The sequence below is a fragment of the Onychostoma macrolepis genome, chromosome 13, assembly GCF_012432095.1.
Source record: "Onychostoma macrolepis isolate SWU-2019 chromosome 13, ASM1243209v1, whole genome shotgun sequence".
NCBI classification, from domain to species: Eukaryota; Metazoa; Chordata; class Actinopteri; order Cypriniformes; family Cyprinidae; genus Onychostoma; species Onychostoma macrolepis.
In genome coordinates this window covers 22,537,672-22,564,765 of record NC_081167.1, presented here as the reverse complement: position 1 = coordinate 22,564,765, position 27,094 = coordinate 22,537,672, and the positions used below count along the sequence as shown (strand labels likewise).

At 36.8% G+C, this 27,094-nt stretch overlaps 1 protein-coding gene across 1 annotated transcript; it reads right to left on the bottom strand.

The window, feature by feature from the left end:
- Positions 1 to 5,261: 5,261 nt before the first annotated feature.
- Positions 5,262 to 26,590, bottom strand: thbs2a (thrombospondin 2a). The gene is made up of 22 exons (XM_058796543.1): positions 25,719 to 26,590; positions 24,844 to 24,914; positions 23,970 to 24,523; positions 23,466 to 23,550; positions 21,247 to 21,443; positions 19,282 to 19,422; positions 19,091 to 19,184; positions 17,925 to 18,095; positions 14,253 to 14,429; positions 13,896 to 14,069; positions 12,811 to 12,938; positions 12,429 to 12,581; positions 11,334 to 11,552; positions 10,521 to 10,628; positions 10,273 to 10,432; positions 9,954 to 10,072; positions 9,629 to 9,863; positions 8,361 to 8,588; positions 7,998 to 8,269; positions 7,825 to 7,922; positions 7,604 to 7,743; positions 5,262 to 6,666 (listed from the first exon to the last, which is right to left on the bottom strand). Exons 2-22 carry the CDS (start codon positions 24,908 to 24,910, stop codon positions 6,659 to 6,661), a joined length of 3,528 nt encoding a protein of 1,175 aa, XP_058652526.1. The 5' UTR covers positions 24,911 to 24,914; positions 25,719 to 26,590; the 3' UTR covers positions 5,262 to 6,658.
- Between the last annotated feature and the right edge of the window lie 504 nt (positions 26,591 to 27,094).

Here is a 27,094-nt window from a genome sequence, read left to right as displayed (position 1 = left end):
ACTGTCTGTTTGTCTGTTCTTCAGACAGTGGATTGATTCAGCTTGAATTATAAAGTGAACCAACCATATATTGTCAACCATTAGCGATAAGAGTATAAAAGACATTTAATGCATAAATGGCAACAGCAAACAGTGGGGGAACCCTGAAAATTGTGTCTAGCAGCAGGCCATATATAAAACTGTGGTTTAGGCACAGTGGGAGGTCTGGCTTCTGTGCTGTAAAGGCACACACCCTCAGCAGTTGGAGAATCATTAAGTTCTGGAAAAACGAGGGATTTGGCATGCCACACCTTTGGATTATTAATTTATGAACATCTATGGAGTTCTGTTCTTTCCACAGAGCATGACCTGCTATTCATTGATTCATTATTAAAATTATAACTGGGCTGCACTCATTGTGAACCTGATAATGTCAACGGGTGAGTGGAGTCAGTACAAGACATTTTAGTACTCTGAGCCCATGTACAAACCTGAATGTCAGAGATAAACTCTTACGTTTTATGTTACAGAGAAGCTACGGCAGAGCTTTCAGCTGTTAACTCAAACAGACACAAGTATCTGGGTCATAAAGGTGCTGGTTTATGTTCTAGAAGCTCAAAGCCTTTTTTCACTTGCCTTCCAGGATACTGAACTTCCAACCTGTTCTAATGGAAACTACTTTATGTTTTCACATTCACACGTGATTCTCCAGAAACAACCTTGCCATCCCGACCTTTGCTGTTTGGGCAGCTCTCTGAACCCTGCAACCAGACAAGCAAATATTTCTGAAGGTAAACTGAAACTCAACCAGCAATGTCAAGCATAGACACAATATTTACCCATCCTGTTGTGAGTCATAATGAAATGCCCCTTTTCTGTAACGACAACTGAAGAACTTGGCTGACTTCATATCAAGATGGTTTCTATGGCTTAAGGAAAAAAGTGGAAATTATACTTAAATGGTAGCACAATGTAATGTTTTTTCTGCATATCAGCACAGGCCTATATCTTAGCTTTTCATACACCTCCATCGCAATGCAGACATGCGCCAAGGGGGAGCAGAAGTGTGAATATATTATCTGACAGCTATATTTAATGACAGCCATACTAGAGCGAGTGCAGGCTTACAAAACAGATCCAGAGCCAATAAGACATTGACTGTGGAATATTAATCACTGCTATAATTGGCTATCACTATCAGACACAACCATCCATCACATCTTTGTATGCGAATAATAAAGCACGTAAGGGACAGTTCAGCTCTGTGTCGACATCCAGCTCATCCTGTTGGGGTTTATTTTCCAATAATTGTGATAATTATCCCACTTTATTCTCGGCTATTTGCCAAACGAGCACACAAACAAATCAGTTATTTACTAGGGTAAAATTTACTTATTTTGTCTTCTCAGAAACACACATCTTCTGTAGCTTCTGAAGGACAGTAGCTACTAAATTAAAGAATATGATATTTCAACAAAATGAGACAAAATTACACAACATCATCTTGTTCAAAACGTTTACACCATCAGTGAGCATCAGTGAATGTTTTCATCCTCTTTAATAGCTGTGTATGAGTTCATTAGTTGTTCTTAGTGTGAAAAGATGGATCTCAAACTCATACAGGCACTGTAGTAAAAAAATTGTTCTGAAGAAAAATGACAGTTTAACTGGGACTCATGAACAACTCATGAAATTCTTCACAGAACAAAAAACCCTGGTAAACAAGGTAAAGTTCACTTACTTTTCCCACAACCCTGTGAATGAGTGCGCTTACATTCACGTTCTTAACCCTATTATGCTTTTTGTCTATTATGGTCAATGTATATTTTTACCTGTATATTACCTTAATCTTCCAAACAGTCCATTGCAATGTACAAAATAATTGTCATAGTAACAAGACGCACATTGCAACAATGTAATATAATATTACCAACTGATAACCGATAAGCAAAATGGCGGCTGTATATTTATGAAAAATAAGAGAGGGAGTGTGATGTGATACGATAGACATGGAGAATATATAGCCTATTATGAATATTATAATATTAAAATCTGACATCTGCTGAATCAGGCCATGGGATATTCTTCAACAGACTTGTGGATTGTCATTCTTGAGAAGTGGGACAAAACGGTGCAAAATTGAAAAAATAAAAATAACCTTACTCAGACAAAATAAACTACATTTATGTATCTTATATGTACTAAGCTCCTGAGCTATGCTTTGATTCGACCTCCCAACTTTTCTCTTTTTTTTTTTCAACAAAATGTGCTTTTTTACCTTGGACTGTGTAATATAATTTCAATTTTACCTTTAACAGCATTCAAGATGTTTTTAACATTTCAAAACATGTTATTGTCATGTTAGCAGACAGATTACACTTTCACATGTGACCAACAATTCCACAACAAATATAAAATATAATGAAATATTATCAAAATATTCAACTGACGGAGGTGATTTGAAAATTTGTAGTCATTTTAACTATCAAATACATTGAATCAATCAATTACTGTACTAAAACAAACAGAGAGTATGTTATTGTTCATAAAGCTTTTATTCAAGAGTCACATTTCAGTATTTTTGGAACACAAAATCGTATGGTGGTGACATCTGACGGTGTTGACAAATTTGGCATTTCTTTCACAAAACAAATGTAACGTTAGTAGCCATTTTGTTTTTTTCTGTTGATGCTAGATGCTAATGGAACCTGCTTCAGGAGAATAAAATGATCTAAATATTTCAAATAATTTCCTCAGAAATTGGAAGATGGTGTTGACATATCATGTTAAATATTAACGTTAGGATTTAAAATATTCTAAAACTATAAAACTGACCAGAGCCTATCTGACACCGATGTACTCTGCAGAGGAGGACCGTGGTGAGGGGGTCCTTTAGAGTGACAGCTGCCCCTGATATTCCCTGATTATATTACATTTTAATGAATGTCTGATGGTGTTGACAAAAAGTGGGAACACAGCTTTGAAATCTTACAAAACATGCACGTGTCACTGAAAAACAACCTTGCTTTGACATGAGATATTATTAAGTGTTGCTTTTCATAAAACAAGATCTTTTTCATCATTAAAAAAAAAACATTTTTATCCATTTTATAGCATATGCATGATTGAACCCTTCTTTGTGGACACACTGCATGTTTTAGATGTAGTGAGAAGATAATAAGTGTCATAGATTTCACATAATAATGATAAAATTAAATTGAAGGGGATAATTGTGCTAAATACATTCTATTATTAATCCCCATAACATTTACAATTGAAAATATTTTTTATTTTTAAACCTAATAGCAGTTACAATTACTGGACATGTTTTGTCCCATGTCTCAAGAATGACTGTATTAAATGAATTGTTTTTGCCCTGTTGTTATTGTGCAGAGTACAGTATAATTTATTGATTTATTTTTTATCTTCATCTGGCTGTATCTGTTCCCTTGCAGAAACTTGTAATCGTTTCATTGTTTCTGTTTCCATGCCGGCTCTGACAAGTTATGTGTGCCTGTGGTGCTCGGCCACACTTGTTAACATTTACTATTTGGTTGACAGCACTTGCTAACTTTAACGTCAGTCACCGAGAAAATTCACAGTCAGGTCCAATTTACCTTAATGTTTACCAAATAAGGCCCACGTGTGGATTATTGCTCATAGAAAGCAACATATGGTGCAGGTCTTCCACTGTATTTTACTGTAGTCGTGGTGCTAAACACATTGACAAGGCTGCAAACCGAATGAGACAGTCTAGGATTATAGAACGGAACGTGTGAAACGTGTGCAAGAGGAAGATTTAAAACACAAGAGTTAATTTCTACCATATGTTGGAAGTTGTTTTGTAAAAGAACAGTTGTTTCTGGAAAAGAACCTGGTAATGTCTCACTTAAGGTCCATGAGGGAACCCAGGTACTGTAAAAGACTTTAACTTTTGAAGACTGGCGTAATTAAAGATCCTGGCCTGGTGCCTCTTCATTTGGTTTTAACAGCAGTAGTTGGGAATGACAGTAGTCTTATAACTTGTTTATCTCTTAAAGCTAGTGTTGCTGGCTTGTTAAAATGTGCATATTTATGTCTCTTTGGCCTAACCGCATTTACAACATATCAATGGTATCTTGGCTTCGACTCTAAAGCAGCTGCAAGTCCCAAATGTCAGTTTGTGTTTTGAAGCAGACTTTAAAAGTGTGCCTGCTGGAGATCACAAAAGACTGGGAACCTTTCAAATGAAAGCAGAAGGGATCAAAATTTGTGATGAGGTTTACAAATGGCTAGCGCATGCAACTACAATGTAATCCATGGGAAAGGATGTAGCTGGATAATGCCTGGCTTTTGTCATTTCATTGCAAATTAAACATTTTCAACAAGGTTCTCTCATATGCTATTGTGGGAAGTTTGCACAACAGTGCTCTTTGTTTGGAGTCTTTGGGCATCACTGGAATACTGTTGAAGATTTTTTCTTTCCGTTTGTCACCCCCTACTGCCACTTAAAACCTTATGTTAGGCGAATGTGGGAAATCATTGCTAGAATATCATCATATTGTTGATGCAACAGTCAGTGTTTAATTGTGTATTAATGCAAGTATGCACATTACTACTAGTACTAATACGAAGAGCCAAAAATCAAACTCCATTGAGGGCCGTGGGCCAAAAGCAAATGTTGTATTATATCAAATTATATTATATTAAAATGTATTAAATGTAAAAAATAATTAAATAATAATACTTTTTTTTTTTTACATTTCAGGGCAAAAATACATCAAAAAACATTAAAACAAAAATATAAATGGGAAAAATTGGAAAATAGAATTTTTATTTTAAAAATCCTTTACCTGAAAGTTTGAGTTAGCAAGATAGCGATTATAAACATAATGAAGCTGTAAAAGTTGACCAGCAAGTATATGAGTTTTCCTGATGAAATATACTTATAAAAAAATCACAATCTGATGTATTTTATGTTGCAGAACAAAATGTGAAGATTGAGTTGTGTTAACCACAGGCCTTATTTCAAACCCATTGACTTCGGGACGATAGAACCAGAAGTGCTGAAATGCGACCTGGTTTCTGTTCTGGGTTTTGGCTAACAAAAGACTCATGAATGTCATCCTTGTAGCACTATTTGTAATCAAAAGACTTGTTAAAGAGATAACTCACCCAAAAACATTCATGTAATCATTGAACTATTGGCTGTTCATACTTTACCAAGGCATAAAATCACATGTACTGATCTAAAACAAATTCAAGTGAGCTTTGGAGGTAAGTGAATATAGGCCCACGTTCCAGTATTTTCAGGTTTCTTGTGCATGAACAGTTAAAATAGTTGTTTAGCAAATGAAAAACATGATGCAGTGTTAATGGCAGCCACTTAAATGATCTGATAGACATCTTTAAAAATGATCATCCATCCCATTATAGTATTTGGAACTACTCCGAAACACCAGTCCAAATGAAAAACTGTGTCTAAACCTTTTATTAAAGAAAAACCTGTGAGAATAACAATATTAGAAAACTTTACAAGGTTTTCTGGGGATGTGGCATAAAAATCCAAGGCGTTGCACTTTTTACAAAATATAAAAAATGGTTATGAAAATAAAATAATTTAAAAAGCAAAAGAAAGACAAAACAGATGAATGTTCAGGCTCAAAAAATCTGGACGATGAATGACAATCGCTTATGTATAAGAGTCTTTGTTTCTCTGATACAAACAGAACTGTTTGTCCTATTATGTCTTGTGTTCTCCATCTTTAGTAAACAGACAAAACGTAAGAAACTAAAGGAAAAAGTGGTTCAAGACCAGCAAATCTGTGTTAAATGTAACAAAATGCGGTGTGGTAACACAGGACAAAAAAAAAAAACGAAACTTAGCACACTCATTCTCACATTTGAAAAACACTTCTATCAAGTAAAAAAAAAAATACATAGGCATGAAATTGCATTATGGATGTCTAGGAGCGCAGCGATAAAAATGTACTTTTTTAAGCTTTATTTTTGCAATAGTCAAATTTTGTCAGTGTAAACAAATAAATTAGTATTTACAACGTCTAGGTTCTGAAAGCATTGCGTAAAAAAAACAAAAAAAACAAACAAAAAAAACAGACATAACTTGATACTGAATTACAAGAGTCATATAAATACTTTACACAAGTAATTATGATACAGTCTTAATATAAACATCTTCATCTCAAAGGTCTCTAAAACATTTATATGCTGATCAAACCCAAAGCCCCTATTAGAATCGAGGGTTGTAGAAAAAGATGTCTTATTGTCTTCATTACAACAACAAATCCAAAGGAGAAAAAAATCTGCACATTGTAACAATACACAGGAAGTACAACAAATCTTGTGCAAGTAAAGCAGTTGGTAATAAAGATGTCAGAGGATGAAGTTTTGTGATTGCTTTTCCTCTAGATTGTGTTTCATTTTGTAAAGAAATACCACATGTAATGTTCAATTAACGTTACCCAAACTTTGGCTAAAAAATACTGACTCGAGGACACAAAAACATTGATTAGAAAAATCCCCATGAATGTGCTCGTAATTTAAGTTAATTCTTTCTCCTCAGGAGGAGGTTTGGGGCCTGTTTCCTTTTTGTAGTCCACCAAAAAAAGTCTTTTGTGTTTTGTCAGAGAGTGAAAATGTGTTGTGCTATTTTTTTTTTAAGGGAGTCATTTCTTCTTTCTCAGTTATCTAAAAAGCAGAAAAAGAGTGGTTAACTGGCTTGTAACAAGTGAAAGTTGTGGCTTTGCTGGTCTTTTCTATTACGCTATACAATATTTTAACAGCAACAACAATAATAATACAATTCAAAATGTCTTAAATTAATAATAAAAATAAAAACAACTGCAATTTCTTTGCTGCTAAATAAGTAATCTCAAATACTTAAGCAAATATATTATATAAATACACACATTTGAAAAAATAAGGTATAAAACAAAAACATATACACATGAATAACAATAAAACTTTATTATTATATTTATCATTAATTCCTGTAATATAATATAATATAGGCCTAGTATAATACAATATTATAATGCATTTTTACTTCATTTACATTCATTAAAAATGAATTTGAGTATTCATTTAAAAGCACTAAAATTATATACTGAGATTAGTATATAATATGTGACCCTGGACCACAAAACCAGTCATAAGTGTCAATTTTTTGAAATTGAGATTTCTACATCATCTGAAAGCTGAATAAATAAGCTTTCCATTGATGTATGGTTTGTTAGGATCGGACAATATTTGGCTGAGATACAACTATTCGGAAATCTGGAATCTGAGGGTGCAAAAAAATCAAAATACTGAGAAAATCACCTTTAAAATTGTCTAAATGAAGTTCTTAGCTATGCATATTACTAATCAAAAATTAAGTTTTGATATATTTACGGTAGGAAATTCACTAAATATCTTCATGGAACATGATCTTTACTTAATATCCTAATGATTTTTGGCATAAAATAAAAATGGATAATTTTGACCCATACAGTGTATTTTTGGCTATTGCTACAAATATACCCCAGCGACTTAAAACTGGTTTTGTGGCCCAGTCTTGTGTTATTTAAAAAATTAGTGTGTTATTTAAATAAATGGCCACATTCTGTTATGACAAACTACTCACCTCGACACTCGTACTTGAGATCAGAGAAGTAAACCAGTTCTTGGGAAAACACGAACAGTCCTAATCTCCCTCCTGCAAAGGTTTTATCATAAACTGGCCCCGAGTCTGCCATGATCTGTTTCCCCTCATAAACCACCACTCTGGAGAAAAGGAATATAGATCTGTTAACTCTACACACTTGACAAGATTATGTGGCAGTTAAAGGCCTTCCTGTTAATCACCTGATGAATCCTGTCTTGGGTCTGTGGATGAGATGCCACCTGTACGCAGTGTAATCCTTCCAGCCGATATTCTTAGGGTCGTGCCACAGTGTGCGGACCTGCCAAACCACATGCAGCAATTAGCTTATCATGAATGCTAACAGATGTCATATTTGCTGAGCAGTCAGCCTCACCTGTCCAGGAGTGTCACCGGTGTGCCAGAGGGCGTTACGCAGGTGCTCCCCTGTGCCCGTGGTAGAGTTGACCACTTTCAGAGAAACTCCGGCGATGCCAAAAGCTTTTGAAGGATTAACTTCCCAGTACGTCTGAGTTATCTGCTTCCACATTACCACATAAAATCGACTGCTGGACTGATAGCCAAACACAAACCCAGCATAATCGTCATCTCTGTCAGTGTTGACGTAGAAAGTGCCACTGAAATCCACAGCGTTGAACTCATCGAAACCTGAAGAGCGATCAAAACGTTGAAGTCTCATTTACAAACTCTAAGTAAAAATCATGACCAGACGGACTACTCTGACAGCTCACATACTCACCCACTGCAAGACCGGGGTCAGAATTGGCCGTCTGAACCAACTCTTTGCCCTGATGTCTGACCACCCAGTTGGGATCAATTTGTGTAGTTCCTTTGGGGTCCAAATGCACCATCTGAAACTTCCGGAAGTCAGTGTTACTGATGGCGTCGTTCTCAGGGCACACATCCAAAATGTCTGGAATGTTGTCATTGTCAAAATCATCTTTGCAGACATCGCCTCTTCCATCCCCTGTAGATAAAGTTAGATTAGTTCATCATTCATCTCAGTAGATCTGTTAAAGTGGTTAAATCTGCCATCCTTACTTTTCAACAACCAAAAACATATACACATACACAACACAATACTTGCTTAATTTATATAATATTTAGATTTAGAAAAATGTAAATTAATAATACATATTCTAAAAAAAATATAAATGAACTAAAAATGTATTATATTGTACTATATTATTGAGTATTGTGTGTAATAAAATACACCAAAAGGAGAAATACTGTAACAAAAAAGAAGCAGAAAGTTTCATCTGGTATCCCAGCTTTCCTCTTCAAGCACAAAGCAATCTCAGCTGTCTTTTCATGTCATGTACATTAACATATGACTGGCTTCAAATGTGAAATCTATTAAATCCAGACTTTAGCACTCAAATAAAAGGGAAAAGTCAAGTAGGCTTTTGCACAGATGCCAGCTCTTTGCTAATGTGTCTGTTTTTACAGTAGTTGATTTTCTCTCTTTGGAACCATCTTGACACTATCAAATAAACAAAATATAATGAGGTGTGAGAAGTAAGCTAGCACCTGACAACTTCGACCTCCAACTGTAACTTGTTTCCATTTTCCCACCAATACAAAAAATAAGGTAGCCTTAACAAAATGCAGCACAGTGGGGCAAACCACACGCAACCACATGCAAGCTGTGAGAGTGTGACATCATTTTCCTTGACCCTGGCTACACTTAAGGAAATTTTCCAGTTGCAAACAGGTCTAAAGGGAAAAATGTGGGCAAAAAAAAATTGGACAAAAATTAACAGATTAAAGAGGACTGGCTCTGGCTACTTTAAAGTTTTATAAAGTTAGCCATGCAGATAAATGACCATTTTAAGGTAGTTTTTAAGCAAAAAAATGTACAAATTTCTGCCACTGTTGCATTTCTAGACAGAAATGAAGTCTCAGCATTTCTATAACTGTTATTGTGTGTGCATCCATGTGCATCCACCTTTCTTTTCACAGTCACTAGAAACACTTCTAGATATTTTAAGCAATAGATTCACTCACCATCAGAGTCTAGCTGATCTTTGTTTGGCACCAGTCTGCAGTTGTCCTTGTCATCAGGGATTCCGTCGTTATCGTCATCAAAATCACAAGCATCTCCTTTCCCATCTTTGTCATGGTCGGCCTGGTTGGCATTGGGAATGTAGGGACAATTATCCAGGCTGTTCTGGTGGCCGTCCTCATCAATGTCCTGATTGTTGTCGCACTCATCACCAACTCGGTCATTATCGGAGTCAGCCTGTTAAAACATACAAATGACTTTGTTAAACTGCTGCAAAACATTCCTCCTTGTGTTTACTGGAAAGAGTTGAGCTAGAGCCTGTTGCACCTGCTCAGGGTTGTGCAGAAGAGGACAGTTATCACACTGGTCTCCCACTCCATCCATATCTGTGTCCTTCTGGTCAGTATTGTACGTGTAGGGGCAGTTATCTTGCTCATTCAGAACCTCTGCAACACAAGCAAACTGTTAACCATCTGGAAATACAACAAATCTGCACCTGACTGTGGTGAGGCATTTGCATTGCTTTTGGTTTATTATTTATTTACTCTAAAAAGTGCACTTGGGTTTAAACCCAGCCATTACAGAATCCCAAGCTTGTTAAGCGTATAAACAAAATGTGAGTTTTGTTGACTTAGTAGTTTCTCACCATCTCCATCAATGTCTTCAGAGCAGGCATCTCCCTCGCCGTTACCGTCTGTGTCGATCTGAGCGGGGTTGTGCTCATATGGACAGTTGTCACAACGATCACCGACAAGATCTTTATCATAGTCAAATTGCCTTGGATTGTACAGTAGAGGACAGTTGTCCTGGGGCACAGGGGAAAACAAAGCTTAGTTTACATAAAAACAAAACATGACTAATTTTTATCAATATATAATTAAGAAGTCTGCCTACCCCCTCATCCATTATTCCATCATTATCATCGTCTTTGTCACAGGCGTCTCCTTGACCGTCTTTATCAAAGTCTTCTTGGCCTGAGTTTGGAAGGTTGGGACAATTGTCCTGCACGATAAAAGGAAAAAATATTATTTTCCTTAGTTTAAAATTAAATGAGGACTACTTAATGTGTTAAAAATGAATGCAACTAATGCAGCATCTGTGGATTCAATGTGCAATTATACACTGAAGTTCAAAGTTTGCAGCAAGTAGGATATTATTAAAGAAATTAATACTTTTATTTAGCAAGGGAGCGTTAAATTGATTGAAAATGATTTATATTTCAAAAACTTTCTATTCATTAAAGAATCTTGAAAGTTAATGCAATATGGTCTTCACACACACACACACACACACACACACACACACACACAAACATTAAGTAACAACCTTTTCAACACTGATAATGATAAGAAATGTTTGTTGAGCACCAAATCAGCATATTAGAATGATTTCTGAAGGATCATGTGACACTGAAGACTGGAGTAGTGTCTGATGAAATTTCAGCTTTGCCATCACAGGAAAATGCATATTTTAAAGTATATTAAAATACAAAACAGTTATTCTCAAGTGTAATAATATTATTGTTTTTACTGTATTTTTGAACAAATAAATGCAGCATTGGTGCGCATGAGTGACGTCTTTCAAAAATTCAATTATTTTCAGAAACTTTTGCGATTAGGCCTACTTGGTCACATTTTTAGTCAATTAAAAGTCAAAGTTACAACAAATTATGTTTTATAGCCACAGAAAAGACAATAACTCTATTACCTTTTTGCAGTGATAGGATTGGTTGGCTCCACACACCAGGTTCTGATTGGGCCAGCCATCAAGATCAGAGTCCTCGCCGCAGATAAGGCCGTCCCCAGCATAGCCGATCTTACACTCGCATTTAAACATGGGGTCAGTGAAGTGGCCAAGGTAGATACACTCAGCGGACCTGTGGCAGTTGTGAGTCTTGTCTTTGCAGGGGTTTTCTTGCTCGCATACCTGAAAAATAAACAGACTTCAGCAACACTAAAACAGCAGTCCAATTATGGTGAATGAACTGGTTCATAGCCTCGGGAGACAACTGGGAATTATGTTGTGAGGCCCTTAAAAGACTTTCTATTGATAATTTCCTACTATTTTGTTGGTTTCAGCTGTGCACAACTGGGCAGTTTATTTGAAAAGCTATTGGATCGCAGCTATAAAATGTGAGATAATTCCTTTCCGCCCTTTGTCAATTTACTACTCTTGGGCGCTGGATCAAAGCAATGCAAGCTGGAGCTTGGTGACAAACCTATTAGTTGTGGACGTTATGAAACTTTTGGACAAAAATGAGTCAGCTTTCCAAGAAATCTGCAAAATGTATTCATCCGAGAGGAATGGAAGAACTAAAGCAAGATCCATATGCTTGGCCACCATTATGGGCCCGAAAGATTTTTTAAATTTAGAAGACATGCTTTGTCCAAAATATCTCAGAATACACTTTCTACTCAGACTATCACTCTGGAGCATCTTTGGGCATGGTCCACAGTCATTTCTGGGAAAGCACTGTCCGATTATACGAGAAGAGACCACCTGACTGACAATTTTATTTAGAAGGCATGAAGTGGCAGTTTTACATAAAATAGTTGATTCCAAAATAATAGTAAAGTATGGATTAATTAACATAACTCAGAAAACAAATGGAATACATGAACTTGCGCTTTCAGTTTTGTGTATAATGTGCATCAGACGGTCAGCAAACAGACTGTGGGCGGCACGTAAGCTTGCTGTCTGAGATTCAGCCAGGCTAATGACACATTTATATACTTGTGCAATAACACATTGATATACTTGTGCAATAATTGATCCAATCTGTCCATAGACTGCATAACTAACCTGTTTATTTAGCTTGGCAGCCTCCACTCCCATTCCAAAGGGTTGATTGCCTTTGTATCGAGGAGGGCAAGGCAAGCAGTGGAATCCTGGGTCTGTGTTGACACAGCGCTGGGATTCACCGCTTTTAAAACAAAGATCAGGCACCATGTCACACTACAGGACAGAAGAAGCAAACAGAGATGTTAGGAAACGTTTGAAAAAACATTTTTCAATAATATTGACATTTATTGGGTTTAAATCAGTGAATCAGTGGAGCAAGGACTGGAGGAACATTTTTGTTTCTTTCCGTGTTGAATTGTGAGTAATGTAGTATAACAATTGCTTGTCACACAGTCCTAACTACATTATACTTTTCCCAGCTCCAGCTCTTTTCCCTTTGTACCTCATTCACATCCTCACAGAATGTTCCATTGCCACGGAAACCGACAGGGCAGGGCCCGCACTCCCACGAGCCGTCAGCGGAGCTGGTGCAGTCAACACCCCCGAAGCATGGGTTAGAAAGACAACCATCTGAGGAAGCAGGGAATAAAAAGGGAGAGGCTTTAGGTTTACTCATGACATTGATATGCATTTCATAAATCTCAGGATGAAACTAGAGATATTTTGCATGACGTGTCAGTCTAAAGTGGTCTTTAAATAATAGAGCCCATTGATAAGATGAATTTCACATGTATGCAACAGTTCAAAGGTTTTTGAAATAAGTCTCTAATGCTAACCAAGGCTGCATTTATTTGATCAAAAATGCGGTAAGAACAGTAATATTGTGAAATATTATTACATTTTAAAATAAATATTTTCTATTTTAATGTTTTAAAATGTAACTTGTTTCTGAGATGGCAAAGTGTCACATTATCCTTCAGAAGTCATTCTAATATGCTGCTTTTGGTGCTCAAGAAACATTGCTTATTATTATCAGTGTTGTAGTGCTGCTTAATATTTTTATTTAAACCATGATGCTTTTTGATCATTTTTGATAAATTTGATGATTTTCAGAATTTTTTTGATGAATAAAAAGAACTAAATTTATTTGAAATAGAATCCTTTTGTAACCTTATAGATATATTTATTATCACTTTTACTTTTGCCGAATAAAAGCATTCATTTCTTTGAAAAAACTTACTGATCCCAGACTTTTGAACAGTAGTGTATCACCTTGCCTTTTCATTTCCCCTCTAACTCCCAATCAGATGCTAATTCACCTTTCCGCTTTATTGTAATTTATCATGGTTTGAAGGCAGCGTAAAAATAGACCTCTAAATGAACAACAGCTTTTAACGGTTTTTAACAGATTCTAGTTTTATTGTGACCAGAGTGAGCTGAGGCAGAAGGTTTAATATTGGCTCAGCAATGGGGACAAGAGCACAGGGACATCCACAATATGGTCCCATAGATATATAGCCAAACACAGTCTATGAGTGAGAATATGTGTAGAGTGAGAAATAAATAAAATATTGCAAGGTAACATACCAACAGGGCAGTCCTGTTTGTTGCAGGAATCAGTGTCCTTGGACTCCCCTGGGCATTTCTTGCCGCCATACTGCGGATGAGGGCTGTTACACACACGTGTTCGTGTCCTTGTTCCTCCCGCACAGGTGGCGGAGCAGATCGCCCAAGGAGACCATGGGCCCCAGGCTCCATCAACTACAAGACAAAGAGAATACAGTAAAAATCTGAATATAAAACTGAGTTTACAGAGACAAATTATCCATTTAAACTGTTTCATCCAAGATCACACTATGCAAATTGGTATAATATAGTCTTAGCTTCATTTCACAAGACTAAGTTTAATACATAAATAAGAAGTGCAAGGCTCCCAGTACTTACTCGGACAGGGTTTGGCTATGCATTTTTTAGTCTCTCTCCCGCTGCCCTCACAGTCCTTTCCTCCCAGCTGAGGAACAGGGGAGTTACAGTGGCGAATTCGCGTGATCTGTCCCTCTCCACACGTCACAGAGCATGACGACCAGGGGGACCACAAACTCCAACCACCATCTTGACGGACTATAATGAAAGGCAGAGAACTGGCATGGTTATCAAAAACAATGGTACATGCTGCCTTTGAGTGCTTGTGGAAGACCCTGCTCTTGAGTTTGGAAGTCATAATTACGATATGATGTGCATCCAAGTTAACTTTTTAAAGGTAGGGTATATTTATCTCTTCTCTCTTACGCTTTATTGGCAAAGTCAAAGAGGTCATGAACTGAGAAGCCAAAATTCCCTTGATCTTTTGACATATAAGAGGTCATTGTACTATAAAACATCCTGTAATTTTCAGAACTCAAAACTTTCTCATTAGTCTATAAACAGCTTATATTGAAGCCAGTCTGCCAAAACAACAGGTTGTGGAATGTACCACTTTATGATGTAATAGTGTGGCTAAACACCGTGCCCGCAGAGGAAGATCAGGAGGTTTAGCCCCACCCACTGATTTGTGTATGTAGTTTAAATAATAAAAGAGGCAAACGCAGGTCTACACAGAAATAAAAAGATAAAGATGATCTGAAGACAACAAGATGCTGTGCAGTGCCAAGTCTTTGCATTGCATTCTTTCTGATCCCAACATTTGGAAAGAGTGAAAGAACTTTATTTTTAACTCGCTCCTTTGTTTACTTCATTTTACCATGGATTCGTATACAAACAACACCCAATTCAACGTGGGAAGATTGAAACTGAAAGACGATGCTGTGCCGACTATATTGGATCCGACAGTAACTGTTTTTATATTGTGTTGTCTATTAAGCAGATAATTTGATATTTACTGAGTATTCATGCGTTTTTTAACCTAAATCACTGCGGTGTCCATCTGTGAAGGATGTAGGCTGTCAAACATACACAACTGTTTTAGTCAGTCATAGCAGTGGCGTTTACTTCTGAGTCTACAATCCGCCATGCCTATTCAAACAGAGCGTTCTGATGAGGGGGGTTAAAAACAGAACAGAAAATAGCCTATTACTATATTTTTTTAATGGAAAAATCTTGATAATATTATAAGTGGACCTCAAAGAACAGTACAAAATAAAAAAGCCAAGGCAGTTCATGGCCCCTTTAAGGCATTTGTTTACCCCTAATTCAAAATACATTAGACCTGAATAACACTTTACTTGTATATATTATTAAAATTAGTTCATTTTTGTGTTTTCCAGCTAGATTTATCAACAGCACAGAAGTTGTACTGTAACATTGACAAGTAAAACTTAACTATGACTGAAACCAAACCGCCAATGGAAAGTTGGGGCTTAAACAAAATTGTGGAGGTGTTTATGTGCACTCATCTCAAAAATACGACCATTCTAGCATGACTTGAAGGCAGTGTTAAAGAAGCAAACAAACCCACACAAACAATGACATCTTTCATTTATATTAGTAAGTCCAGAGGCATGAAGTCCAGGAATGACACAGGGCGGAACTGCCAATAAACTTGATGAAGCGATGACCAACTGGCCCACAATTCTGGACCCATCACCTCATCCTCTCTTTGGGACTCAGCATGGGAAAGACCTGATGGTGTATTCTGGGCAGTGGTGAGAATACACAATGAGCATTAATTGCGCCTCCTTACACACTGTCAGATGTATTCTGTTTCCACGACCACATGGGTATGAGTATACGGACTGAAAATATGAGGAGGAGAGAGACTATGATTCATTTTATATAAATCTAAAAAAATCTTAAGGTATAAATACTTATGGATATTGTTGAGCGGTAATTGTAACAAAGGCCAGTTTGTCCATTGCTGTCCAAGATACCAGCTGGTAACATTTGTCAGTTATAGAAAAAACATTTGAGTCCGCTGTAAGCCAGAGTTAGCATTGGTATACCACAAAGAGCCATATGCCGCTCATTAAAACCTCACTGAGAATACCAGCTCGTTCCCTCACTGATGGAAAGGAGTTTATCTATTAGCACACACTCCATAAATATTTACAACAGATGATGAAAGAAAACACCCATGTTGTTACAGAATTATCCAACTGCCACAAAATCAGGCCAGGAACGGAATGCCTTAAAATCACAGTTTGTCCAACATCAGTCGAGTGATGTAACATTCAATCAGTAGTAACAACTGATTTGATGAAATGTAGGTAAGTGGATGCTAGCCATAGTAGGATTACCACTTACCACTTGTGTGTCGTTCAGTCTACTGCCAATGCGAATGTTTGGCAGGGGCTTCTGCGGTTATAATAGTTGCTAAGGCCTTGCTTGAAATCAATGATTTTTGGTTGATATGACCCACTTTAAAGGATTAGTTGACCCAAAAATGAAAATTCTCTCAGTATTTTCTTTTGTTCCAAACCCATATGAATTTACTTCTTCTGAGGAACATAAAATGAGAAAACTTGACAAATTGTACTGGTTGCCCTTTCCATTTTCATCTTTATAAAGGACAAAAAGCACTACAAAACAAGCATCATGAAAGCGATCCATACAATTCATGCACTATATTTAAAGTGTTTTTAAATCCTCATACAAAGATATTGAATGGTTTTTAGAAAACTTCCAATATTATGTACAAATTGTTTAACTACTTTTCTGACCAACGAAGGGTCATAAATGTGCCTCCACCTACATTTTTGCAAAACACCAAAAATGTACCTGTACATGCAATTCACTGCAGTTTCCAGCTGAACTGACCATCAGTGGGAAATCAACAATTCTTTTTCCTATTTACACAAATTATGATTAAAAGTGTGGATAATCGATGTATAAAGCTTTATTTTTTTGCGGTTCATTTCCAAAGTGCTCAACAACCAACATAATATGTTTCCAGATTCACATTCATCTGTTTCGGATAAAACTAAATGTGCTTTTAGCGCCACTTAGCGTTGTTTGTGACACTTTTATTGTGCTTTTGCATCATTTTGAAGCTTAAAAGCATCAGACCTCACTCATTGTAATCACATTAAAAGATCAACCAGCACATTCTTCATTTATCTTCCATGGAAAAGTCATTCAAGTATGGAACTACACGAATAAAAATCAACGAATTTTCATTTTTGGATGATAAAGATTTAGAGATTTTGGCTGGAACTAAACCGAGAACCAAAGTCTTGCTGAATCCGATTCTTTTTCTTCCATTTCCATTATTTTTTACAGCTGTTTAGATATTGTGACAGCTGGATTTCAGATCTCTCTTTCTACTTCGTTTAGAATGCAAACTCTTTCACTCTGGTCTGTGGAGACGTTACAGATGAGTGCATTACTTTTACTTATCACAATTATCTCTGATGTGCTGATACACCTGAAACAAATTAGTGAGAGAACAAACTGTGCACTTGCAGTTATGGTGTAACCTACCACATTTCTTAAGGCCACGAGCAACAGGATTTAATCCAATGCCACTTAAACCACTGTTATGAGGTTTTCTTCCAAGGTTTTAGACTTTATGGGCAATACAGACAGGAAAATTGTGACCAAAATGTCTCTATATGACCAAAGAACAGGTGTTCAAAGAAAGTGTGCAGTTTATAACAATCAAGCAAAGACTGGCTGTCTCACCACGGCTGTCGCATTTTCCCAGGTTGCATCTGCGGGTTTGGATGGAGGGGCCACTGCAGGGGTTACTTGTGACATCACACGACCTGCCTCTTTGCTGGGTGCCTGTTCCACATGTAACGGTACACTCAGTCCATTCAGACCAAGGCGACCAGCCATCTTCGCTGTCTTTAGCTGTACACACATAAACGTAGAAGCACATTTAGCACTGCTAACTTTAGGCACAATTCACCTCGTTCTAACCCCACCACACCCATCATGGTGCTCCTTGTTGCTAGTATATTTAAAAAGCAAAGGCAACATTGTTCTTTGCTTCTGATGTTTTGGAGCTTAAGTTATACATGACATCATCTTTCTCAACCCACTTCAGAGCATGGGAACGTACAGTAATGCTTGTTACTCATGGATAATAAAAATGTGTGGTTGGCAAACACAAGCAGTTTTAAAACAATAACAGTTCTGTACCATAAAATAAGGGGAAAGCTTCTCTGCAAATCTGGCCTGTATAAGCTTCCGTTCAAAAGTTTGGGGTCGGTAAGATTTTTAAAAACCAAGGCTGCATTTATTTGAACAAAATACAGTAAAAACAGCAATATTGTCAAGTATTCATTTAATACAATAGTTTTCTATTTTAATGCACTTAAAAATGCTATTTCTGTGATGGCAAAGCTTAATTTTTAGCGGTCATTACTCCAGTCTTCAGTGTCACATGATCCATAAATCACAATAATATGCTGATCAGCTGCTCAAGAAAGATTTCTTCTTATTATTAGTTGAAAATGACTGTGCTTGGGAGTGTTTTTCATTATTCTTTGATGAACAGAACATTTTAAGAACAGCATTTATTTGAAATAGAAATCTTTTTAAAATAAAATAAAAGAAAATGACTTTTTAACAGAAATGTATGTGCGCATCTGCCCCAAGGGAAATCCATTGGTATGAAACTAGCATGGACAATTTTAAAAGCATTTCCACACAAGGTTAGCATGAGAAGCATCCCAAGTTGGCTTTGATGTAAAATTCAGGTATTTAAATCACAATTCACACAAATGATATTAGCAATGAAAATTTTTTTTTTATATCATCTCTAGATTGAATGTGCATACCCTGTAGACATGATGTGAAAATGAGAGAGTGAATATTAGCAATGTGTCAGAAATGTTACTCACGCAGACACACTGGACAGCATTCACCATCTAGGAAAGTGGGACTGGCACAGGATACTGGAGGACATGTGATCTGATGGCATACAATCTTTGATTCCTGCAACATGAAGCCATAAAGCATTAAGAGTCAGAACAAAAGCAGACTGCCATTCGCTCTTTCTCTCCCATTCATCACACGTCACAGTTCTTCCCACCTGACAGGTACACTTGGTGCAGCTGTCCACAACCCAGTCCTCCTTATCCTCAAAGAGACGGCCGTCTTGCCAGCACATGCGCTTGTCTTTGATGTTCTTCATGTTCCCCAGCACCTCCTTCATCACAGTGTTCTCCTCAGTCTAACCGACAGACACAAGCAAGACAGATGGACAAATGGTCAAGAGGAGGCAATACTTCTGTCAATGTCTTCCACATGTAGATAAATAGAGGTGATTTAAACTGAAAAGGAATGAGCACACTTCTATACAGAAGGAGATTTATGTCCTTGACCCCAAAGAACAGGAAGCTCTGCCCAAGGAAATCTGGGATGACTTTCTCATTGTGACCTCTTGACCTGGGAAATAACTTTAAATAGCTTTGGTTGATTTCCAGTGTTAACTTTGCGCTTCTTAAGGATTTCCATGTACACTACTGTTCAAATGCTTGGGTTCAGTAAGATTTTAAAAACAAGTTTTTGAGTTTCTTATGCTCACCTAGTATGCATTTATTTGTTCAAAAATAGAGTAAAAACAGTAATACTGTTAAAAATTATACTACAATTTACAACCGTTTTCTATTTCAATATATTTTAAAATGTAATTTATTTCAATATACCCCAATTGACATTTCTGGTTGACCACCATGCAGAAGTAAAGTGTCCTCAAGTAACTTTTGATCTACATGTAATTTACTTGTCTTATGCTTGTGATTTGTGCTTGTGTTGTTTGCAACATAAATCATCTTATTTTTCACTCATGTAATGTTTGAGTGCAAAAATTCTCTTTTCAGATTTGTAATTTGTTCATCTTTGCAAGTTTCCATTTTCTGTTTTTCTTTCCTTCATTCTTTTTAGAAAATAAATGAAAAAGAACACCCAAACTAGAACTTTACAGTCCTGAGATGTGTTAGCAAAAACTATCATGCATTTGTGGCCACGAGTAAAGAGCTGAGAAAGAGGAAAGAGACAGAACAAGAGGTTGAGGGAAGGGAAAAAACTAACAAGAGGAATGCAAAAGGGGGGAAAAGGTTATTAACTTCTGAAGCACACTAAGTACATACAATAACACGCTAAAAACACAACCACATTCAGTGTGTGCTGATGAATTCATTTGTGCATGTGTGACTGAGAACAAAATGCATAGGTAGCAGTCATGAGTGTTAGGCTGTGAAACAGAACACCACATGGTCTGGAAGAGCCTCTGGGACCCGCAGCATCCAGCGGCTGGATTTCCCAGCGATTATGCCCAGACTCCCTCATTGCTGAGAAGCTCCCAGTGGAGGATAAAGGGGCTGTTTAAACACTGCCAGACACGACTCGGTTCCTATTCACACTTCCTATCTCCCTCTAAAACAAACCATAAAACCCCAGCCCACATCTTCACGTTTTCCACTACCTCTTTAGCCCTGTTTTCCTTTAATGGTTCTGTTTAGACTAAAATAATTTTTGCTTGCACGGTCAGATATTTAATCTGTATTAAAATTCTTCTAATCACAGATTGACCACCAACCTAAACATTGGGGCTTTATGAAATAACATGTACCTTTCAGAATCAACAAAACAAATATCTTTATTCACCCGCATGTTGTTGAATGAATGAAGCATTAGTAGAGATACTAATGTATGCTCAAATCGCTTCACTTTCTTTTTTCCATGGAACACATAGAGAAATCTAAGGGTTACTCTTTTCCATGCAAATACAATGAATGAGAATTTATGCTTTCAAGGTGCTTTTTTCACACAAAGCTATCGTATGACTTCAGAAGATTTGGAGTATAGTGTACAAGTCGTATGGACTACGTTTATGAGACTTTTATGGTGCTGTTGTGACCTTCTTGATGCTTGAAAACCTCAGCCCCTATTCATTGCAATTGCATGGGAATTTTTTTTTAACTTCTGTTCTGTTCTTTCTCAGTTTCAAATACTCTTTCAAATTAAACACATTCATTAAGTAAAACACATTTACCACTTTCTGCAAGCCATCGATGAGATTGCCCACAACAATACGGAGACCTTTGAGCTCCTGGACCATGTTGGTGATTTCCTCACAGGAACGCTCACACACATCCGATGCCATTTTCTCCTTCTGCCCAATGAAGTTAGTGGAGATGGCCGTACCAACAGACACAGTCTCTGTACTTTCATTAACCACGTTAACTTCCTCTGAGAGAGAAAAGAATGCAGAGTCAAAAAATGTCATTCTTTAAATTGTATTTTTTTCCCCTTCAGAAATGACCAGAAATGTCCCTAAAAATAAAGAGGAAGTAAAGGGACTTTCATTTGAAATAATACATGCAAATGAATACAACATTAAAGTGGCCCCATAAGCATTTACAATGAATAGTCAAAACACAGCAGCTTTGAGATTTTATAGCGGTGCATGAATTATAAAACACTTAACAGATTTGTCGGATATTCCACACCCCACACACTATATTTCTGACATAAGTATAATAAATGCGTAGGAGCTACCCTGAAGCAACATTTAAAGAAAGATAGTGATTTTTCAAAGCAAGTCTTGGAAAAGGAGGAAGGTGGTGGGGTTAGGGATACGCAACAGCAGAGGAATGCTGTACATTATGCCAAAACTCCCATTAGATATCTGCAGCCATTTTGGGGTCATTTGCATAAATTTTCTCCAGATTAATGGAGGACAGGAGACACTAAATCAAGAGCCATGTTGTTACCTCTAGAGATTCCTTTGAGACTCATGCAGGGTTCGCAGCTTTTTAGAGACTGTTGAACTCGTTCAAATCTCTTGGGGGTTTCAGTCAATGCTGGGAAAATGAGTGTGTGTGCGTGTGTCTGTTTCAGCAACTTTCTAGGCAGGCTTTTGAGCAGTTCACTTTAACTTTTATTTAGCAATACGTGGCACTCCAAAACTGGGGCACTAGAGAGTTTATAGAGACCTCTGTACTGGCATCCTAACGTTCAGCAGCTGGCATGTATCCGTGTTGGCAATGGAAATGGAAGCCTTTTTGACTGCACATATCCTATGCATACTTATTCAATTATAATTAAAAGGAACTGAAGCAGCAGTGCTAGAGAAACACTCACACCCTCACATCTCACACAAGGCTTAGTTTTGTCATGGTCTAAAACTACTTTTTCCAGCACAAAAGTCAGCCAGCTCTAGGGATGAGTTTATAATAGACTCAAAAGTCTTCTCTGCATTGAACTGTAGTCCAGCAAGGGCTTTTATTTGATCAAATATCAACCATTGTAACATACATTTAAAAAATACATTTTATTTTTGTTTTTGGTGGAAAAAACATTTGTATTGTTCATTCAAATTTACTTTTTTTTTGGTGGGGCAAAAGAATGGATTCTGATGCAAAACATTATGGATTGGTCTGTTAGTTTAACACATTATTATGCTTCTAGGATTATAACAAGTCATTTTTGTAAATTCAACAAAACCATCTAGCCAGCTAGATAACATTATTCCAGAGATAAATCTGCAGAAATTGCAGCAAGAACACAGTATACATCATAGAAATCCAAATGATTCCAAAGCTGTTTGCAAGGCATAAAAAAGGATATACAGGAACAAAAAGTAAGGTTGTCACTGGCAATGCAACTCTGATCCACAAAGGGCAAGTGAATGTTTCAAAAACTGGTCCAAAGAGTGTTGAGCCCTGGAAACCAAAGCTTTCAGTCAAACCAGCCAGTTTGTGATCTTACCAGTGTGAGTATGTACTTATTCCATTTTTCCACCTTCTCTTAAAGAATACCCTTCCAATGTATATTAATATGACAATCTTTATCCTCTTTATGGCATGTGCAAACTGGTTGACCCTTATAGCACCACACGCGTTTCCCGTAAACATGATGTAATATGGTCAGAAATTTCCACAGCTCTGATCTGCAGATTTCGTGACCCACTTAGGTGAAAGCCAGAAAAGCTTAAAATGAAAACTGAATCCAACGGAAAACATACCAACCCTCTTAAAACCAATTTGATCATGAACTGCACCGAATAAATCCAACAGAGCTTCTGAAACCTAGAACATTCAGAAGTTCAAGCATTATGAGAGCCTAATCTGAGCCCTGAAGAACTAGTCCAACATTAATAAACCAAAGGTCATAAAAGAAGACTCTTTAAATGAACATGCTTCAAGAACTTTCTGTGGTTTTCCATGACCTTTAAAGTTATGCGTTTAAGAAGTATGAATGAATTCTTACCAGGTTTGGCGATCACACAACCTTTGTTTCTTAGGATGTTCTCTATTGGTGTGTCAAAAAGGAACTGTACATTCTGTAGTAAACCCTGTAAGATGACAGAAATTATTACCAGTCAATTATAATGTCAAATTGAGAAAATGTATGACCATTTTCTTCAATCAGATTTAAATGACCACAACTGTGGTGAATTTGTAGCATAAAGTGCATATTAATCAACTATAAAATTAAATATAAAATAAAAATCTATTTATCTATATCAAGGACAAAAATACACATTTTATAGTAAAATATATATATAATAAAAATGTAATAATATTTTTGTCTTTCTATTATATAGATAGATAATTCTACCATTTTATTTAAAAAAACAGTATAGAATTTCTCGATACTCGAAAAAGGATTTTTCTTCCCTATTTCACAGCACAGAAAAATCATTATGCAGGAATTCCATAACAAGCACTGAATGAAGTTCAGATGATGTTTATGGAGAAGAACTGCTCTTACCCTGAAGTGGTTTTCCCTGATAGATCCCTTGGCCACAAACATCTGACTGCCCTCCGGCCGCAGATGCTCATAGAAAGGCTCATCCAGGATCACGCTGTCAATGAGGCTACAGCCTACGTACAGGTGAGCGTTCTCTCCGTGAATGTACAGTGTAATGTTCTTCCACTGCGAATCAGACAAGTCCACATCCTCAAAGGACACCACATTCTGAGATTCCTCGACCATGTAGAGCAGATCCAACGTGTTGGCGTGCCCATTGGACACAATCTCAAACTGACGGCTCCCACTGGGGCCTTCCAGACCAATCAGGGTTCCCCTGGAGCCTTTGTCCTGTCGCATGGTGGCCACAAACACAAAGCCCTCATTGTTCTGGACCTGCTTTAGGATCTGATGGAGGGCCGGGGTGCTCACAGCAGGGATGTGATCAAAGCGGATGAAGCGGTATGCAGGTGAGTCCCAGTCGTGGCCCTTGAAGAGCTTGGCACCAATCGTCTTTCTGCTGATGCTGCTGATTTTGAAAAGGTCGAAGATGGATTCATCTTCCACATGGCCATCTTTGAATGAGTCAACATAAGCATTTCAGCATAGTACAGATGATAGATTTTATGTGATGATTAGATAAGCCCATTAAAATTTTCAAGAAAATATTACATAATCTCAAGCTGTTTTGCATTGAATACCACATAGAGACTCTGTTAATGAATCAAACACAGATGTGCTTTGAGGCACAGAGAATAATGGGCAAGTTGTGTAATATGGACATCTCAATTTCAGAACTAGATATGTGCAAGTAAACCTAAATAGCAAGACAGAAAACTACATTAAATTCTATTTATTTATAAACAATATATGAACAGGTGGATCATGGATTTACCTTGAGGTAGTGCTCTGATGCATAGTAACAGCAAAGGCAGCAAGTAGAAATTTCTCCTGAGTATCATTCTCCTTTAAAATACACATAAAATTATATAAAAACATAAAATCTTATTACCCCTTTATTTCCAAATACTCATTTGATAGTTAAATGAAACATATTGCATGCCTTTAATAAATGTTTTTATAAATTCTCAGTTGGTCAATAAGACCCAATTAAAAATTGCAACAAAAATTATTAATATAAAATAAAATATTATTTAATGTAACATCATTTCTACAAACAGGGACTTTGGGTTTTCCTATGTTTTCACATTCCTTGGCTTTACATTACAGACCTATCTTAGAAAGAGATTATAATAAAAGACCCTTTAACTATTTTATATATCTCAATTAGAACATTTTAAGGAGATTTGACATCATCTTTTAAAGGGGCAAAGTGTATAGGCTGATTAAACAGCTGTGGTCATGTGACTTTTTAAACCAGCTGTGTAAAAGTTTACATAAAATCAAGACATTCTGAACTTTCATTTATAATTCACAACTGTTTAAAAATACATCAATAACACTTACTAACAAGTCCAAGTATGCTTCAAACTGACATTTATGTGCAATTTGCCATTCAAAATGTTTCAAGTTAAAAACGGTTTATGCATTTTTATTAGATGACATCCCGAACACTTGCTGAGTGCAGTAGCAGCATGTCTTTGGTCTGCAGCAATCTAACAAACTGAAGACATTTGTTACAGCCTTTCAAGCTTTCAAGCTTGTTTCAAACGAAACAAAAGAATCATTATTTTCACTGAGAAAATTTAAATTAGTCAAGTCTAGGGTGTCAAAAATGTATAAAAATGCTCTCACATAAACAAGACTCACCTGTTGTAATGTGCAATCCAACTCAAACAGCACAAAGTTCTATATGTCCTACAAGACAAAAAATGTTGAGGAAAAAAAAGGTCTTCTGGACAAATACTAAAATCCACAGTGCCTATAACATCCACACGGCTCCGGGTTTCAGTTCAGTGGCCTGAGAACTACTGGACTGATGCCCTTTATACGGTTCAGTCCGAACCATGTCAGTCAGGTTCGGATATAAACCTGGACCTGCTGAGGGGGCTGAATTATAAGATTCCCATCCTACAATGTCATGCCGGTAGCCTACCAATGCAGTGAAAGCTCCTCGCGTCCAAAGTCGCTGGGAGGAGGAACATTGAGAGATGTGGAGAGAAACATGCTCGCGCAAGATGCGACAGATGCATTAGAGACTCGAGAATACAACCACTCACTGTCAGATATAATGTAAGTCATTGTACAAATACTTTTCCAAACAAATCGTTGTTTAAATACATTTAACAATATTTACAAATAATAACTGTCATTTCTAGCTAGCCTACTCGATTTGATGAATTTTCGGTGTTTTAGAACCAAGCAACATTCAGCACTTTTGTCAACATTGTGGTCGTAAAAGAGCAACAACAAACTTATGGCAGGTTGAGAATTAATTAAAGTGAAGTAGCTAATTAAACGTTACTGTGTATGGGTAGGCTATATATTGTCCCCTTGTGATAAACATTATATAAGCTATATTCCTTCTCGCCAAAAAAAAAATCCCGTTCGAAAATATGAAGAACAGTATTGTAGCCTATCCCAAAACAGTTCGAAAATATGACAGAATATTTGGTTTGTAACCAAGAAACTCGCAGACGAGTGGAGCGGAGCCACAGCGATTCTCCGGACGCTCAAAGTGTTCTGTAACCGTTCGGCTACCGATCCACTCCGGATTTTCTATTTCACACTGCCCGTGAAAGAAACCCCGCTCGAGCGATCATGAAGCGAGAAAAAGTAGGACTTAGCGACTTTGAGAAAACTGTTCCTAGTTGCTGGTAAAATCATACAACTCTGCTTTACTCTATTAGTGGAACAGCAGTTTATGGATTAGCCTATTTGGAGTGTGCTAACAGATTTTGTTTTTGAAAAAGAAAATGGATTAAATTGATCAAAAGTGACAGTAGCCTAAATAATATTGCATACAGTTATTCATGAAAATATATCAGTTAAGGCATTATGATTAAAGTCAGACTTTCAAAAATACATGAATACCAGTCCAACGTAAAATGTACATTGCGCATATTTTTTTTAATCTATAAATTGTATAGGTGAACAGTGTATATGCTTGTAAATTGAGGGAAGATTTTTGCCACTCTGGACGCACACTTTGGGAATAGTAGTTATCCTCAAAAAGGGGATAATTT

Bases quoted from the DNA above. Each gene is read 5' to 3' on its own strand.
- thbs2a (XM_058796543.1), bottom strand. From the start codon at position 24,910: ATGATACTCAGGAGAAATTTCTACTTGCTGCCTTTGCTGTTACTATGC. The intron at 14,430-17,924 runs GTGAGACAGCCA...CTTTCATTATAG, and splicing joins GGGAAAATGCGACAGCCGTG to TCCGTCAAGATGGTGGTTGG. The intron at 10,073-10,272 runs GTGAGAAACTAC...CTTGTGTTGCAG, and splicing joins TGAAGACATTGATGGAGATG to AGGTTCTGAATGAGCAAGAT.